The sequence below is a fragment of the Beta vulgaris genome, chromosome 1 (assembly GCF_026745355.1).
Source record: "Beta vulgaris subsp. vulgaris cultivar EL10 chromosome 1, EL10.2, whole genome shotgun sequence".
Taxonomy (NCBI): Eukaryota; Viridiplantae; Streptophyta; class Magnoliopsida; order Caryophyllales; family Amaranthaceae; genus Beta; species Beta vulgaris.
The window spans coordinates 2,064,341-2,083,202 of record NC_079202.1 but is presented as its reverse complement, the minus strand read 5'-3'; the positions used below and the strand labels follow the sequence as shown (position 1 = coordinate 2,083,202).

At 35.9% G+C, this 18,862-nt stretch overlaps 1 protein-coding gene and 1 long non-coding RNA gene across 2 annotated transcripts; one reads left to right on the top strand and one right to left on the bottom strand.

Moving 5' to 3' along the window:
* Positions 1–2,707: 2,707 nt before the first annotated feature.
* On the top strand, positions 2,708–4,055 carry LOC104901848 (uncharacterized). The gene is made up of 2 exons (XR_007276018.2): positions 2,708–3,137; positions 3,244–4,055. It is a non-coding gene; the product is annotated as an uncharacterized LOC104901848 (long non-coding RNA).
* A 3,358-nt stretch (positions 4,056–7,413) lies between these two features.
* Positions 7,414–7,878, bottom strand: LOC130592054 (secreted RxLR effector protein 78-like). The gene has a single exon (XM_057396149.1). The coding sequence runs from the start codon at positions 7,876–7,878 to the stop codon at positions 7,414–7,416; it is 465 nt and encodes a 154-aa protein (XP_057252132.1).
* Between the last annotated feature and the right edge of the window lie 10,984 nt (positions 7,879–18,862).

The following is an 18,862-nucleotide window of genomic DNA, read 5'->3' as shown; positions in this document are numbered from 1 at the left end:
AAAACTCAGCAAGCCATTTCTTCTTTGGATTTTGTAGCAACATAACTTTACGTTCTAACTTAGGAGGAGAGAGAACAGGACAAAACTCAATGGTATGAGCTTCACAACCACAAAAAGAACAACCAACAGATAAATCTTCATACCAAATTAAGTAACCACACTCAACACCACCAGCACGTTTAATCTCAGCATATTCAACAAGAGGAACAGAAATATCAACCCTTACACATGCACGTGCAAACCGAATTTTATGCCTTAACAGTGATCTAGTATCCAACTTAATAAGAGAACCAACAAAATTTGCAGCTAGTAAATTTGCAACAGATTCAAAATTAAGCAATTCAGTAGGAAAACGAGGTATTCTTACCCAGAGATCAACAAATTTGATTTCCTCCACAAAAGGGTCAAAGTGAGCTCTCCATGGATAAATCACAAATAACTCCCCCATAACATGCCAAGGTCTTTCAGACCAAACCATGAAAAGATCACCAGGATTAGCAAAACGAATTAACACCCAATGATTACCCATATCTAAAAAATTAACATCACCTTTACAGAAACTCCAATCTGCACGAGTTCTAGAGATAATAGTTCTAAGATCAACAGGCTCACCCAACATCTTACCCACAAGGCAAGATTGAGATAATCAGCAATATCTCTTTGCACTTGAGGTAAATCATCCAATACAATAGTTTCAGGGAAGGAAGGAGGACCAGGAGGATCCAGAGAGACAGCATGCAAGACATCAGCACTAGACTCACCAACAGGAGGAGGGATATTAGGGTTACTACTAACATCAGCATCATGAGTAACAGGCTTAGTATTTAGTACCACATCCTTAAATGAAGTGGATGAGGACATGGTAACACTCAAAAGAAAAAAAACAATAACTAAGAGATGAGAATGACTGAACCACAACTTCAAATAGTAAGACAAGAAAGGAGAGAATGAGTTTAGATAGTTAATTACCTGAGAATTACTCAATTTATAGCAAACTGAAAACCAACCTTTTGGACGATAAATGTACCTTGCCGCAGTATCATCAATGAAATTTCCTTTCGCATTAAATGCTAAAACCAAACTAATGTATAAACCACCAAAAGTAGCACGCCAAAGATAGGAGCCATGACAGAGAAGGACTCCCAGAACAATTGAAATGATGAAAGGAAAACAAAATAATTTATGAACACTCACTCGCAATTGGATGAGTAAATGACCCATCACATCCCCGATATTTCCAACCTAAAACCTAACCCTAATTTTGTACTTACAACTCAGAAATTGAGTCCACGTAATCACAAATGGGAGATTAATCTTCACTCTAAAACAATCCAACAGAGAGATTAAGTAATAGCTGTAGCTATAGCCCAACCTACACTTAGGGCGATAATTACCCTTCGTATTACTCCTCTGTACACTCTTAATTATCTGACAGAAGAGAGAAAACACTTTAACCACATTTTCGGATAATCTCAATGCGGTAATTAAGCTTAATTGCAGAGCTTGAGTGTAGAATTTGCTTAAATTGCTATGATTTGGGACGATGAACTGGCGAAATTGATTTGGGGATTTTTGTTTTAGGGCTAGGTTATTTCGGGATAGGGGACTTTGGGGAATGGGTTGAGAGCTTCTCTCTCTTACTTTCTCTCTCATTCTTTTTTATAAGACTTTGTGTTGTTGCAACTGAGAGTTTAGATAGTAAGAATCTCTTTTAATATTTGTTTTTTTTTATAATTGTTTAAAAATTGATTTAGTGATAAGTTTATGTTTTGCAATTGTGAGTTTCCTCTTTTTACACTTTTTTCAATGTCTTATTTTGTAGTGCCTTTTTTTTATCTTTTTATATTTTAAATTAATATGGTAGTTATATCCTTTTTTATTTTTTAATTTTTTCCTTTTTCTTGTTTTTTTGTGTCCCACCTCAGTTGCCATGTATACTTCCTCCATTTCAAATTACTCACTACACTTTGAATTTCACGTTTGTCGATGCACTATTTTAACTATAAACTAGTTATTAGGCCCGGGCTACGCCCCGGGTAAGAAAACATTTCATTTATTAATATAATACTTTATGATAATAACACTAAATACAACTTAGACTAGTGGTTAAAACTTTAGTATATGTACTTGAGATCTCGGGATCAAACCCTATACTACGCAATTTCTAAATTCTTTTATTGACATGGATTACATGAACTAAAACTTCCTACGGAGAGCGCCACGTGGCACAGTTTCTTGTTTATGCATGCCTTTTAATATATTTGTATAGATATATCTAATTATGTATTAGAGTAAAGTATAAAAATCTGATTTCTAAAAACATACATTAAGACGAATCCAACAACATATTACACTATAACATTTGATTTTATCTAATAGTAGTAAAGTCAAATCTCATTGATAAATAGTGGAATTTTCAAAGTAATAGAGATTCAGATTTTTTTTAAAATTTTTTTTTGGATCATTCATATCAATTTTTACTACGTGAAAGGAAACTTTACCATTATCATATAAAACTAATACTACCCCTGTTTCGTTTTAAATGCAACAGTTTTCTTAAACGAAAGGTTCACATTAAATGCAACAATTCTAAACTTTCTATTTCTGGTAAGTTTTTTAGGTGTGAATTTACGAAAATACCCTTACTAAAAAAATAAACCACACCTAATTATACCTAATAAAAACTAATTAAACCCTTAATAAAAAAACTTATTATACCCACCACCACCACTTTTCTTCTTCATCATCATCTAAACCTCAATCATCACTCCCCCCCTAAGTTTCTCTCTCTTCACTCCTACCCACCACCACTTTCTATCTCCACCACCACCCTCCGAAAATTATCTCATCCTTTCATCTGTACCATCATTCCACCGCCGAACTCACCAACCACCACCCTTTCCGCCGCCAACATCATCTTTGAACACCTTGGAATTTTTGGTGTATCCCTATTAACATTCCCAAAACACGAAGGGAAAAATAACTTGAGAGAAAGAATTGGAAACCTAAAAATCACTGTGCCTTTTGCTTCTTACCCTTCGTCCTTACTCAGTAATCAGTTACAATTCCTCCATCTCCCTCTTTAGAAGTCATTTCTCAAAACCTCTCTTCTGTCTCATCTGCAATCTCATCCTCAGGTAATCCTTAATCGATCCTTTTTTCTCTTTCTTCTTATATGCTATAATATTTGATTGCTAATCTCCGGTGCAAATAACTCTTCATTATTATTTTGATGGACGACAGAGGAGAAATAATTTGTTTGCACAGCCAAGCCGAGGTTTTCATGTCGAGTGTGAAGTTGAAATCCACACGTGGAGTTTCGATTTGGATTCTCGCTGTAAAGTTTGGTTTTTCTCATCTTCAACAACCACCATTTCAAAATTTTGAGTATTGTTATGGCATGTTAAATTCTGGGTTTTGATGGGTTGAATGTCGTTGGTAGTTGCAGATCTGGGCTCTTGGTTGTGATTCTGGTGGTTTGGGTTTGATTTTGGTGGTGGTTTAGTTGGTTGATTGTGATTTCAGTGGTTTGGGTGGTGAATTTCGGTGATTTTGGTGGAGATGGTGGTGGTGTTTCGGTGGAGCTGGTGATACTGGTGGTGCTTCGATTGCGGTGGTGGCAGTAAGTAGTGGTACTGGTGGTGCTCCGATGATAGTGGTGGGAGTTGGTACCGGTACTGATGGTGCTCCGACAGTAGTAGTGGCAGTAAGTAGTGACAGTGTGGTGGCATTAGGTGGTGCTTGGTCCCACTTTCTCTCTCCACTTAAATATAATCACATGCCCCTTCCTATTTCTAATTAGCCCTTAAGAAATTTCGACTAGGAGTTTGTGCCACTCCAATTGTTGCGTTTAAAACGAAACGGAGGAAGTACCTACTTTTGCTTATAACATAAGACCTATGCTATATTAATTAATTGCTTCCTCCGTTTCTTTTTACTCGCTACACTTTGACTTTCACGTTTGACAATGCACCACTTTGACTATTAATATCTTTAATTGTATGTTAGAGCAATGTATAAAAATTTGATTTTATGAAAATACACATTGAGACGAATCCAACGACATATTACATTATAACATGGACTTTATATAATATGAAATAATGCGTGGTCAAACCTCATAGATAAATAGTAGAATTTTCAAAGTGTATCGAGTAATTTGAAACGAAGTAAGGGCGTATTTGGTATAATCAATGAAAACATAATGGAAAGGATTTGGATAAGGAAGGGAAATGAAAATAATAATTGTTACCTTTAATAGTTGTTTGGTATCCTAATGGAATGGAAACAATTGAGAGGTTTATGATTGAGGAAGAAAACGTAATTTGTTTCCACTAGTTTGATAAGGGTAACAAATTGGGGGATTATGTTTCCCTTCGAAAACGGTATTTGTTACGTAGCACTCATACCATCCAATTAGAAATAAAAACGCTTAGTTGAATCCGTTTCCTTTTTTATACCAAACATCCTCTAAGTAGATGCAAAGCCATCACCCGAACAATAGAGTTGATATACCGATATAGGCATAGCCATATAGAATAATACTTTATGTATGCAACAAACTGTTTGGAGAACCTAGCGCGTTATACACTTATCATATGTCCTAGTCTACTATGTCATTTTTTGTATTAGAAAAGATAATTGGTTCAAAGACCAACTCATGCTAGGCTACTAGCATGTAGGGCACACCAACTCATAGGTTGGGTAGAAGGCTAAACATCCCAAAATTAAATGCCCAACATATTGTTGAAATATGGATACGAACCCTAGACAATATCCTAAAATTCAAAATAGTACTTTATTGAACTACCACCTCTCCTTCATAGTCTACTATGTCATGTATCTCTATTTTCTATGATCTTGAGAAACTCTAGACTATTTTCTTTGAAGGGTGTCAAACGCTATACTAAAGTTGATTATACACCTTTTAGAGTCAAGGTAACTTGTGACTCCAAAAAATATCTGGTCGAACATGTTCTCCTAAAGTTTTGTTATTTATAATCAAAATTTCCGTTTGTAGCTTTTAAAGTGTTCGGGTCTGAAATGAACGAAATTATTAAAATGTGTAATGTGTTTTCATGAGAAAATTTTTATGGGACGAAAAAAGTCTGCGGCGGCCAATTAATTGGGTTTACAAACTACAAGTCAAAAAATTGAAAATTTTGTACCCACAAATTGAATATAACTACAGTCAACTCTTAACGTAAACTTTTTATACTAAGTGTCAACTTCCAAGTTTCCATAACTACGTGTTTAGATTATCTAAAATCTAAAAAATTAGAATTTGAGTAATATCAACTATTGAATAAAAAATAAATAACTTATGTATTATATATTTTTTTTTTTGAAATGTATAATTTTTTTTTTTTTTTTTAATAAGGAAAGAAAGAACTAGGGGGGTTCCCAGGAGATGGGCCACCCTAAAGCATCCTTACGGATGATTACAGCAAAAGATAAATCAGGAACCTCAAACCAGTAAGTGGTGGTATCCGTAGAGTGACCACGGTGAGCCATCCAATCAGCTGCCGCATTAGCTTCCCTAAAAACATGACGAATTTGAACATCCAGAAACTGACTCAAATCTCTACTAATATCTAGAATACTAGACTGGATTATCCACGAAATTTTCCAATTTTGCTTAATAGCATTAATAACCGCCAAATTGTCACCTTCCACAATAATCTTATCAGCCCCAATAGAGATAGCCCCTCTAATGCCTTCCCGAAGACCCCTAGCCTCAGCCTCCAAAATAGAAACAGAATTATCCAAAGACCCCGCACCACACAACTTTACACTACCATCTGAATCTCGAATAACAAAACCAAACGCTGCTTGCCCATTCTCTAACTTAGAACCATCAAAATTGATTTTAAGATAGTCCCTCGGAGGGGGAGACCACGAAACATTAACCCGAGCTGCCACCTTAGACCTCCTTTTGACCAAAGGCGGAGTCGTAGGATCCATGCCCACAATTACAGCCCCTGTAATATTAAGCTTTGACACAAAGGCTTTGACCATCGAACTAACCTTTAACGGAGAAGACGACTCTTGGCGAAAAATAATCGCATTCCGTGCATACCACACAAACCACCACACTATAGCCATACACTCCACCTGGCACACCGAAAAGAAGATTTAAGTTTTAACAAAAACTATTAAAAGAAGCACCATTCTCAATTTCCGGCGGAGAAACCCAATTTAAAGATGAGTAGAGTTCCTCAAAAACGTCCCTCGTGAACGGGCACTTAGAAAACAAATGATCTGTATCCTCCGAGTGATGGTTACAAAAAACACATTCCAAGGGGGAAAACATGACTGATCTCCAATCTTTTCTTCGTAGGGAGCCCATTATGACATAATTTCCATAAAAAAAACTTAATCTTTGGGGGAATAGACAGCTTCCAAATCCAGACAAAAGGGGAAGTAACAACCTGCTGATGACTTAACCCTTGGAGCAACTCCACACCTGATTTAACTGAGTACTTACCATCAGCAGCCAGGCCCCACACCCTTTTGTCATCACACGCATTACTCGGAAGATAGTATCTCGCAATTTTAATAGAAATTGCCTCTGGGACACACTGCCTTAGCAACGAAACATTCCACTGACCATCCTGATTAATAAAATGGCTAACTTTTAGGTCCTCCGAACCCCTAGGAATAGAGCAATGTTCTACCAACGCAGTCTTAAATACCCAATTATCAAACCAAAAAGAAATTTGCTCTCCATTCCCCACAATCCAACGAAGACCCTTCTTAAAAGCACTGCGTAGACTCATCAACCTTCTCCACTGCCAAGAGACATTAGCTTTAACTTTATAGAGAATAAATCACTATTCTTCAGATACTTTCGTTTGACTAACTGGACCCAAAGATTATCCGGAGATTCCAATATTTTCCACAAAAGTTTAAATTGTAGAGCATTGTTAGTAGTTTTAGCTTTCCGAAGGCCTAATCCGCCAAATTTCTTCGGACTACAGATCTTATCCCACCCTATTAGATTAGGGGATTTAGCTTCATTTGCTTTATTCCAAAAGAAATTCCTATAACATTTATCCAGGGAAGTGAGGATAGAGGGGGGCAAAGAGAAACTTTGCATTTGGTAATTAGCTTTTGTAGCTAAATTAGATTGGACTAATATAGTCCTTCCTGCTTGAGAAAGGGAATTAGCCTTCCATTTAGTAAGCTGGGACGTAACTTTCTCCTGAAGATCAGCAAAAGTAGCATTGGTAACTTTTGAATCAATAATGGGACAGCCCAGATACTTTCCCAGCGAGAAAGATTTATCCATCTGAAGAATATCCGCAAAATTTGCGGATACACTATCATCCACATTTTGCGTACATTGGAAAGCTGACTTATGAAAATTTATTAATTGCCCTGACATTGTACAATACTTATCTAGAATTGATTTTATGTATAACAGCTTTCCTCCGACGCTTTAGCGAAAATCATAGTATCATCAGCAAAAGTTAGAAAAGGAATTTTAACTCTTGAATGTCCTAACGTAACTCCTAACGATCTTGTTCCAGCCAAACTAGCATTCTGCAACTGCCTAGCCAACATTTCCGCACACAAGATGAAAATATATGGAGACAAAGGGTCACCTTGACGAATTCCTCTTTGAGGTACAAAAGTTTCACCTGGGATACCATTAACCAGGACCGAAAATGAGACCGTTGATATACACTGTCTCAACCATTCTATCCAGCGATCACAGAAACCGAGTTTCTCTAGAGTGGTGAATATATAATTCCACTCTAACCTATCATAGGCTTTTTCCATATCGAGTTTAATGGCTAACCATCCTGAAGTTCCTTTCTTATTTTTAAAGGAATGAAAAACTTCATGTGCTAACAGGACATTATCTTGGATCATCTCTCAGGAACAAAGCTCCTTGAAGAGGATGGATTATTTTACCTAAAACAACTTTCAAGCGATGAGCTAAAATTTTTGCAATGATCTTATAAATAGTCGAACACAGACTAATAGGTCTAAAATGATTAGGATTAGAGGGATTATCCACTTTTGGGATCAAAGTAATAAATGTATGATTAATTTCTTTAAGGATTTTTCCTGAATGAAAGAAAGCTTTAACTGCTCTAAAAACCGAGTTCCCACAAGGGACCAATATTTTTGAAAAAAGAAAGGTGGGAAACCATCAGGCCCTGGCGCTTTATCAGGAGCCAAATCAAAAGTAGCTGCTTTGACCTCTTCAAAAGTAACATCACTACACAAAAACACGTTATCTTCCTCAGAAATTACTGCTGTTAGGAGATCAAAATCTTTAGTGGCATCAAACCCACACTGAGCATTAGAAGTAAAACGTAATTTAAAAGCCTCAGTAAAACACTCTTCAATCCTTGAAGGATGAGTAACCTCTACACCTTGAGGGTCCCTAACAGAATTAAGAAGATTCCTATTTCGCCTAATAGTCGCGCAAGCATGGTAATACTTAGTATTAGCATCACTTAGCTTAATGTGATTAGACTTTGCATTGACCTTCCAATGAATATCCTGAAAATGAAGTAACTTAGCTTGTTTCAAGAGAAATTTACTCTGGAGTGAAATTAGGTAGGGACAATCCTCCCTATGAATTAGTTCACTCTGAATAGTCTTCAGCCTAGCTTCCACCGTCCTAAGTTATCTAAATATATTTCCAAATCTGGTAGTAGACCAATTTTTGCACGTTCTTTAAGTAATTTACACTTCTTTGTTAAGCAATACATAAATGAGCCTTGAAAATGGGTACACCAAGTTTTTTTAACTAAACAGTCAAAGTCTTTACGAGTAGTCCATAATTTATTGAACTTAAAAGGGGGAGCCTTTCTACATTGTCTTACGTTAATGGAAAGCGAAACTTGGCAATGATCAGAAGACGAGAAATTATGATTAAATAATTTTGCATCCGGGAACATAGAGAGCCAATCAATACTAACTACCCCTTTATCCAACCTTTCTAGAATATTATTAGGCCCATTTAATTTTTTCCTCCATGTAAATTTACTGCCTGCAAAGGAGCTCAGTACATTCTATGGAATCAAACAATAAATTCATAAACGATAGTCGTGAGAACTGAAAGACCGCACCCCCTTGTTTATCATGCTGTGAACTAAGCTCATTGAAATCTCCCAAAATAAGAAAGGGATCAGATAACGTCTTAATATATTCGATTAATTCGTTCCAAAAATCGAGTTTAAGTGCATGATTTGGTGGGGCATAAATAAAGATCACCACAAATTTACAATCCATGGACAAGAGATTAATATTACAAGCTAGAAACCTATCACCCTTATGGATTACAGACAACGTAAAAGGGTTACTGGCATTGTCTTTCCAAAAAAGTCAAATACCACCCGCCAAACCCAAAGAAGGGATATAATCGAAATGTTGAAACCCACACCTTCTAATACATCCCTCCCCCGGAGGTAATTGTGCTTTTGTTTCACATAGCATCATTATTTGTACTTTGTTATTAATACTAAAATCTTTTACTTCTTCCATGGCAAGGTGTCGTCGACAGCCCCTAATATTCCAAAAACTTATATTCATTTATAAACACTTCTACCATTCACAAACCATATCCTAACAAAAGTTACTGAGGAGACATTCCTCAAGGAACTACGAAGTACCAACCTCGTGCTTAACCAAATACAAAAACTCTTAGAATAATCCATACAAAATGAGCTACCAAAACTGAAGCAGACAACAGTACCAATTACAAGAAATACAACAAGAAAATTAGGAGCTAATTGACTGGGCTCAAAATAGAACCACTTCAAAACAAAACCATAACATAAACTATCGTCACCATAATAACCATAAATCATTAAAACAAACAGCTGCAATACAATAAAAAGGCTAATAAAATTAACTACTACAATCAGCCCATAGGCAATAAACAGAAATTTTATAACAGTCCTGGCCCAATACCAAGTACACCAGGTGAAATAACCAACAAACTGGATGTCAGCAGCCTTCACTACACTGGGGAGAGAAACAAAATGAGAGAAACTGAGCCTCCATCTCCACAAACAACGGGAAGAATCAAGAGAAACAGTTTCCCAGAGCATTATAACAGCAAAAATATTTACAATCCACAAAATAGTGACCAAGTCTAATGCTTTTTGAATAGCAGTCCCCCTTCTAAACCAAATACTCAAACAAAAACAACCCTTTCTACTTACTGACATCCCAAAAAACATTTTATCATTTACCATAAAACAATCATGCTTTGGATCTCTTCAGACCTGAAGAGGCTGAGTCATCCTCACTATTACCTTTCCTTCTCTTAGCAGCACTAGAAAGAGAGGTGGGTTCCATAGGAGGGTCCTGCTCGACACCCAAGGCACTGATATGCCTCACTATTGAGCTAGCTGAGTCGATGGAATGAAAGGAAGATTCATGATTAGCAGGAAATGCTTCACAAGCCTTGTCATCATCATGAAGGATCATGGTATCATTTTCCACATCAGATTCAAAAATGGAATAACTCCCATATTGATGCTCAGCCAAGTGGACCAGAGGACCAAATTGGTTACCATGAAAGAACTCACCTGGGTAAACAGTTTGGAGAGGGACAGGAGACAGCTCAATATCAGTGCCCAAAGATGGAGCAAAGCCACATCCTACACCCTCACCAGCATCCTTAGAGGAGACATTTAATAAAGCTGCTTGAAAAGCGTCAGAAGAAGGTAATATAGGAGGGAGAACCTCATGATCAGTATCATCATCAGAATCACTCAAGCAGCCATACTGAGGAGCAGAGGCAAAAACTAAAGCCTTACCTTTCCCTTTTCCATGCATAGAGGGAGTAGCAAAAGCAACATTCATAGTAACAGATTCTTTAAAGATAACTCCAACTTCCTTTTTCTTAATAAAATTATGACCAGAAGAATTAAACCCACCAGACTTAACATAAGCAGAAGCTCTAGTATGCCTATGCACTGACTTAGGCTTAGCTTGTACCACATTGGCTTCCACAACCCTGGTAGCAAGGTGAACTTGCCTATTTGCCAGAGAAAGGACTTCAACAAGATTCTTTTGTTTAGGGCTTTTCAATAGAGAAACAGTAACCTCTTTCTTTGGGGCATGCAGCAAAGGACAAACATCTATAGAATGATCTTCTAGACCACAAAATGAACAACCAGCACTGAAATCCTCATACCAAATTACATAGCCACACTTTTTTCCACCAGCACGAGTTAATTCAGCAAACTCAAGTAAAGGTTCAGTAATATCTACTCTAATACAAGCTCTAGCAAATCTTATCTTGTTCCTTAACAAAGAATTAGAATCCAACTTCACTAACACACCCACATTGTTAGAGGCAAACAGATTAGCTAGAGATTCATAGTTAAGCAATTCCGTAGGAAACCTAGGAATGCGGACCCACAAATCAACCCATTTGATCTCTTCAAGGAAAGGATCAAAATTAGGCCTCCAAGCCTGAAGCACAAAGAGATCACCTTGGACATGCCAAGGTCTCTCAGACCATACCATAGCCAAATCATTAGGGTTAGCAAATTTTAACAAGATCCAATGATTACCCATTTCTAAGAAATCAATGTCACCTTTAACAAACTTCCACTCAGACTTAGAACGAGAAATAATAGTGCGCACATCTAATGGCTCACCCAACATCTTACCTATTAGACAAGACTTAGACAGTTCTTTGATATCTTCCTGTACCTGAGCCAATTCATCAACTACAACTGGCTCAGGATAGGCAGCATCAAATGGGGGATCAGGAGCAGCATCATCACTCAGACTAGAATTAAGAACATCTTTAACAGGAGGAAAAGACTCAGGGCCTCGAAATGACTCCTGAGACTGAGTCTCATTTGCCTTCGAGTCCCCGGGCTCAAGCATTGCTGCCTTAAAATTCATAGCCATTGCAAAAGTAAAAAAATTGAAGTGAACTTTGAAACACCAAATGAAGAATAACCAAGAAAACCAGCAAGAAAGAAAGAGATGAGGGAGAGATACGAGTAAATTACTTACCATCGAAGGGTTTATATAGTAGTAAATACCGGAAGCATCATTAGTTAACAGCCTCTCAACAAACGAACTTAAGTCACTTACCATCACCATAAATGCGAAATTGCCACACTGAAGTAAACTTCTGATATCTTGATGAACAGCACGCCAAAAAACCGAGAAGAATTATGAGAACACCACCAATTGCAATGAATGACAACACCTTAAAGGACACACTAATCTCACAAAACTCTCCACTCCTCTGCCAAACAATAAATGCACTGAAAAACCACACCCAATAAAAAGCCCCAATTCTAGAGAGAAACCCTAAATTAAGCCAACTCAGAAAAGCAATCAAAATTCCAGCCTGGATAACATCATTAGTAGCTAGAAACCATAGCTTTAATTGAGAACTAGCCCTATGAATATAGGGAAGAGATGAATTATCGAAATTAAGCTTACTTACTTTAGAAGCCCTAAACTGAATCACTAGGCATGATAAACCACACGCCTCCTTCTTAGTACAACTGATTCGACTAGAGAAGGATTTACTTTGAGAAATTGTGCTGGAATTGCAAAGATTAACTTTAAAGGACACAATTTGCAGAGAATTTGGCTGAAAATCTAGGGTTTCTGGAGAAAACCTAAGGGGCTTTTTTTTTCGCCTTTTTCGCTTACTCTTTCTCTTTCTCTCTCTAACTTTCTCTCTCTTCATCTTTATTTTTATATAGTCATTTGAAATGTATATAATATACTTAAAACTCCCTCTATATTTTCTCATCAAAATCCACCTCCTTATTTCCCCCTTTCCGCAAATATAAGCCCTTATTTTCCCCTTCCCACAAATATGAACCCTTATTTCCCCCTTCTTTGTGGATTATTTTTATGAATGAGAAATATCAAAACTATATTAATTATCTACTTCAAAGTTAAATCTTCAAACACCACTGCATAAATCTAAACATAAATACCCTTAAAGTACTTAACCATACATCGATTGAATTGTGAAGTGGTGCAGCTTCGATCGAGGTGAGGTGGTGGCATGGTGTTGTAGTGTGAAGTTGTGTGACACAGAGAGATGCTTATGTGGTGTTGTAGCGTCGGCCATCGACTGAAATAGTGGATGGTGCAGTGCCGAGTGAGGTGGACCTAGGGGTGTGCACTGATAAGGACCGTACCAGCCGAAATCGTTTGGACTGTGGACCAAATTCTGGGAATTTTTTGGACCAGGACCGGATCGGAATTTTTCAAGCCTGGTCCAGTTTTGGACCAGAATCTGTAATTTTTTGTAAAAGTTTTTTGTTTGATTTAAAGATATTTATGAATTAGACACATTAAAATTTAATAATTTTAATAACAATAATTCTACAGGTAATAAATAGTTGTTTTTAACTTTCTATCTCACATATGAACTCTTTTTTTTTTTTACTAAAATAAATAGAAATTTTGGCCCACCGATCCGGACGAAATTTTCCAAGTTTGAAACTGGAACCCGAAATCGGGGTTTTTATGTGGATAGAGAACCATAATCCTCGGTCCAATTTGATCCAGATTTCGGTCCGACTCTTATCTTTGCATAGCCCTAGGTGGACCAGGTGGTGCGACACTGAGCTAAAGAGGTGGATCTCGTTGTTGGTTGGTGCAAAGGGAGATGGAGATTGGAGAGTGAGGGGGAGAGGCCTTGAGCCCGTGACTACGTGTTTGTGAGTTTTTGTTTAGAGTTGAGGGCTTGCTCTTTCCTTTACTTGCTCTTAACCGACGACTAAGTTGTTTTTTTGTGTTTCTTTGTATCCCATCCATTGATTTAGTTGTATTAATTTCCTTTTATTTTTTAGGGGAAATTTTTTCATTTTGCCTTTTCGTCCTTTAATGTACTTTTTCATGTCTTTTTTTTATAGATAAAGTTCGAAAAAAATTTAGAAAAAAGTTCAAAGTTTCTTAAAATATAATATATAATTGACTTGGAGGATAATAGTAATGATAACGAAGAGCTAGAAAACCCTTTTGAACCTTTGTTTGATATATTTGATCCAAGAAACTGCGATACCCCTGTATCTAAGATGATCGATGTATTAGTAATAAAAAGTCCTAAAAGAGATTTTTCTATTGTGAAAGGTCCTAAAGACAAATAGTCTAGACAATTTACTGCTAATTTTTTTTATCTAAAGGAGAGAAGTGCGATAGAGATTAGCTTGTCTATTCAAAAGAACTTGATAGGATATTTTGTTTTTCTTGTAAGGTTTTTGAGAGAGGATTGGTACAGTCCAATTGACGAATGAGGATTTTAGTGATTTGACACATATGGTGAAAGACTAAGAGAGCACGAGACAGACATGACACACGTTAATAGTATGGCCATTTTGTATGAGTTGTGTTTGATGCTATAAAAGAACGAAACAAAAGATAAAGCAGTTCAAACTAATTGAAAAAGAGAAAGAGCACTGGAAAAATGTTTCGGAAAATAATTATTTCAATAGCAAAATTCCTTGCTAAACATAGTTTGGCCTTTCGTGGTTCTAAAGAGAAATTTTATCAAAATAGTAATGGTAACTTTTTGGGATTAATTGAAATCTTAGCACAGTTTGAACCCTATAGTTCAAGAACATGTAAAATGTGTTACAAATGATGATGTTCACTTTCATTATCTTGGCCATAACATCCAAAACGAGTTAACACTTTTGTTTGCTTGTGCAATTAAAACTGAAATCATTAAAAAAAATCAAACAAGCAAATCTTTCTCCGTGATACTTGATTGTACACTTGATGTTCTCCACCAAGAGCAAATGTCTTTGATAATAAGATATGTTGATGTTTCTTCAAATTCTGTTAGCATTGAGGAATCTTTTTAAAGATTTTTAGATGAGAATGATACATCTGGCCAATGACTTTTTGATGTTTTTCAAAGTGAGCTGAAAAATTTTGATCTTAACATATTTGATGCACGAGGACAATGATATAATAATGTATTAAATATGAAAGGAAAATATCAAGGTGTTTAAGAGAAATTTTTAGACATTAATCCGAGAGCCTTTTATACTTCTTGTGGTTGTCATAATCTTGATTTAGCATTGTGTGATATGGCTAACTCATGTGGTAAACCTAAAGAAGTTTTGGAGTTTTTTAACACATTTAATACAATTTTTGCAAATACTACTAAAAGATAAGAAATTTTGAAAGAGAAATATAAAAGGATTGACTCCAAAATCATTGTTATCGACTTGTTGAGAGAGCCATGTAGATAGTGTTAAAGCTATAAAATCTCAAATGTCAGATTTTAGAGAGCTTTACTTGAAGTATCAGAAAATGATTTTGATTCTAAAATAAAAAGTGAAGCTAAAACCTTAGCGACAAATGAGCGAGCTGGTGATTTTTAAGTTCTTAATGGCAATAATTGTTTGGTTTGAGATATTATCTACAATTAATATGGTTAGCAAGCTCTTACAATCAAAAGATATGCTTATTGATGTTGCTATGGAAAAAATAAAGGTGCGAATTTCATTTTTTAAGAGAAACTGACTTTTATGATACCTTGGATAATGCTACGGGAATTACTATTGAAATGAATATTGAGCCAATATTTCCTCAAAGACGTATATTTAGAAGAAAATTTTTTTTTGATGAGAATTCAAATGTTCCGTTAGTTGAGTTATCTGAGGAAGAGTCTTTTAGAGTTACTTACTTTTTTTACCTTGTTGATCAAGCCGTTGTTTCCCTTGAAAAGAGTTTTGAGCAATACCAATAGTATGAAAGTATTTTTGGATTTTTGTTTAACTCGTGCAAGTTACAATTATTGGATGATACAACTTTGAATTCTTGTTGTGGTCATTTTGAAGAGGCATTAAATCATAATGATCAATCTGACACCAATTGGACAAAATTATATGTAGAGCTAGATTTTCTAAGAGGAATATTGCTCGAAGAAAAAATGGGACCTATATATGGATATATTAAATTTTTTGAAAAACATAGATTGTTTTCCTGATATAAGTCTTGCATATAGAATTCTATTGACTATTCATGTGACGGCTGCTTCTGCAGAAAGAAGCTTTTTCAAATTGAAGTTATTGAAGTCTTACTTGCGGTCTAATTTGGTACAAGAAAGGCTTAATGGGTTAGCTTTAATTTGATAGCCATTGAGAATGATCTTTTGGAGACCAAACAGTATGAAGATTTGGTTGATGAATTTGCATCAAAAAGCGTTAGAAGAATAGATTGTTTTAAGTAAAAGGTTAATAACAACTTTAAGTTGTATTGAGATTTTATTTACCATTTAAATAAAGTAGTTAAAGTTTCCGGATATTCAATTTGTAAGAATCTAATTGTAATTTGATAATAGTTTAAGACATACCTTTTTGTTATGAAAATTTATTTCACATATTATTAGGGACCCAATTTTAAGATTAGAACAAGGTCTCTAAAATGTTTAAAACGAACCTACACATAGTCTATTTAGATTGCAATAGATCCAGGCCTTTCAATAATTGAATAGGCTCAAAACAATCAAAAAAGTGGATTTGAAACAATATATTATACAATCCGTCTTATCCGGACCCGGTTCACATTAAAATAGTGTGGACCAGGCCTAGACACGTGCCCCACTACAAACTAGTCACTCCCACTTTTCAAAATCCGCGCGATTTTGTCTCTTTTCAATAAGATTCTCTCGTCCTAAAATTTTAAAAAAATAGTTGTTCAGAACAAACATACACTATATCATTTTAAAACACTATATCATGTCAAAATACATTATCATGTCAAACACTATAACGATTGATTATGATAATTTTGTGTAATACACTATAACATTTCAAAATACACTATATTATGTCAAAACACACTATATCATGCAATACTATCATGTCAAAAAACACAACAAAACAATATCATGTCAAAATACACTATATCATGTCAATATACACTATAACATGCAACACTATCATGCCAAAAAACTCGGCAAAACACTATAATTTAAAAATACACTATATTATTTCAAAATACACTATATTATTTTAAAAATACACTATAAGGAGAGTGAAGTTATCAAAGGAGAGATAAGTTATCACGAGAGAGAAAAGAGCGGAAGACTAAACGCGGAAAAAACGGAAAGTTGTAATCATTAAAATTCACGTGAGATGGATAAGGTGTACACTAAGTTAGTGTGCACCGGATTCATATTAGTTTTTTTCTATATTATAACCCAAAATACTTTTTAGTGTCAACGAAAGAAAATATCCCATTGTAAGTTTCCATTTATTTCCAATTTTAATTATTGTCAACTAACCAAACACTTATTTATGTTGTTTGTAGTGCAAATCTTTTTAGTTGTTATAGTTAATGAGCTCATTAGAATGATATTCGTTACATTTATAAAACGGCATATAAGGGCCCTAAAGTTATAGGTAAGAGTTAACACTCATCAATAATGATCCAGTTTAAAGGCAACAATCAATGATGAAGTCAAAACAACGAGCAAACTTTCAAAAGTACTGGCGGAAAAATTCGAAGGTAAGAAGCAATTACTTTTCAAATCAAAGCCAAAAACTGGAAGGAAGAGGGATCTTTCCATATATGGTTGATGGTGGACTGATGATGAAGACTTTAATTAATTCCCAGAGATGTAGCTTCTAGAAAATGAAGCCAATTAATGAAGTCAAAAAAGCATGGATGAATTCTTGACATACACAGATCACTGAGATCAGGCCTTCAATGTGCAGTGAACTATCTGTTTATGCCGATTTTGTATTAAATACGCAAAAGGTTAAGGTGCTAACAACTAGATCAATATATGAATAGCAATCAGCATTATTAAAGAAATGAACGACGTAAAATAAATAAAACAATAAAAGGGACAAGAAATTATTGACGCAGAAAACCCTAAAAGGGAAAAACCGCGGGTGATGCTCTTGATCACCAATCCACTAATATGACGTTGACGTCGTACAAACATCAAGCAAAGTAAAGAACTTTGTTCTTCGTTACAAGAGGAATTATTGTAGTGAGAGAGAGGATGAATATTCCTAAAGGGGGGCTTAGAGAGATAAGAAAATGATCAGCTAGCTTTCTAGGTTTACATAAATTACATATATATATGAGAATCTTCACTACTGATCTTGTGAGCTGCTCCCACCATATCCGCGCCACGTCACCCACAATCCCCCTCATATCTCAACTGCTTAACTGCCACAGTGATGTATTTGAACTGGTCCTCTTTATTTTGGCGGCCCAACTTTAGCCTTCCCATTTTTTGAATGCAGCGCCAAAGTGTAAACGTGGGCCCAACAATTTCCCCTGATTGATGTGTGTCGCCCAAAAACTGTCATTGGGAGAACCGTCAATTAATTCCCCTTGAAATACCCACTACTTTCACCAACTTCCCACGCTTCCTTCATTTCAAAATCCATCCCACCATTACTTTGCCCCTTCAATTTCTCCCTATCTCTCTCTCAAAAACTCGCCAGACTCAAGAACTTCAAAACCTCCGGCGCATTCAAGCTTCTTGCACATCGTTAATCAGGTAATTTTCCCTTTGCTTTCTTCAATTTTTCTTTCATGGCTCCGAAAGAAACCCCGAAAATTAGAAAATCCAAGAGGAATTCAAAGAACATAGAAAGCTCAGACGAAGTTGTTATAATAGAATCAGAAATAATTGGGGGAAAGAGAGTAAGTAGCGAATTTTCTGAGGAAGATGTAGAAACTTTTCTAGAAAAATCAGGCTTACCCATTTCAACGAAAATCAAGATTCCCAAGATAGACGAGGGTCCTGACGACTGTCCTGAGGGATGGGTTGTGTTCTATGAATACCCCTTCAAGATTGGGTACAAATTCCCTCTCAACCCCCTGATGACCCAGCTCTTGTCAATTATGCAAATTAGCCCTGGCCAAC

Bases quoted from the DNA above. Each gene is read 5' to 3' on its own strand.
- LOC130592054 (XM_057396149.1), bottom strand. From the start codon at position 7,878: ATGATCCAAGATAATGTCCTGTTAGCACATGAAGTTTTTCATTCCTTT.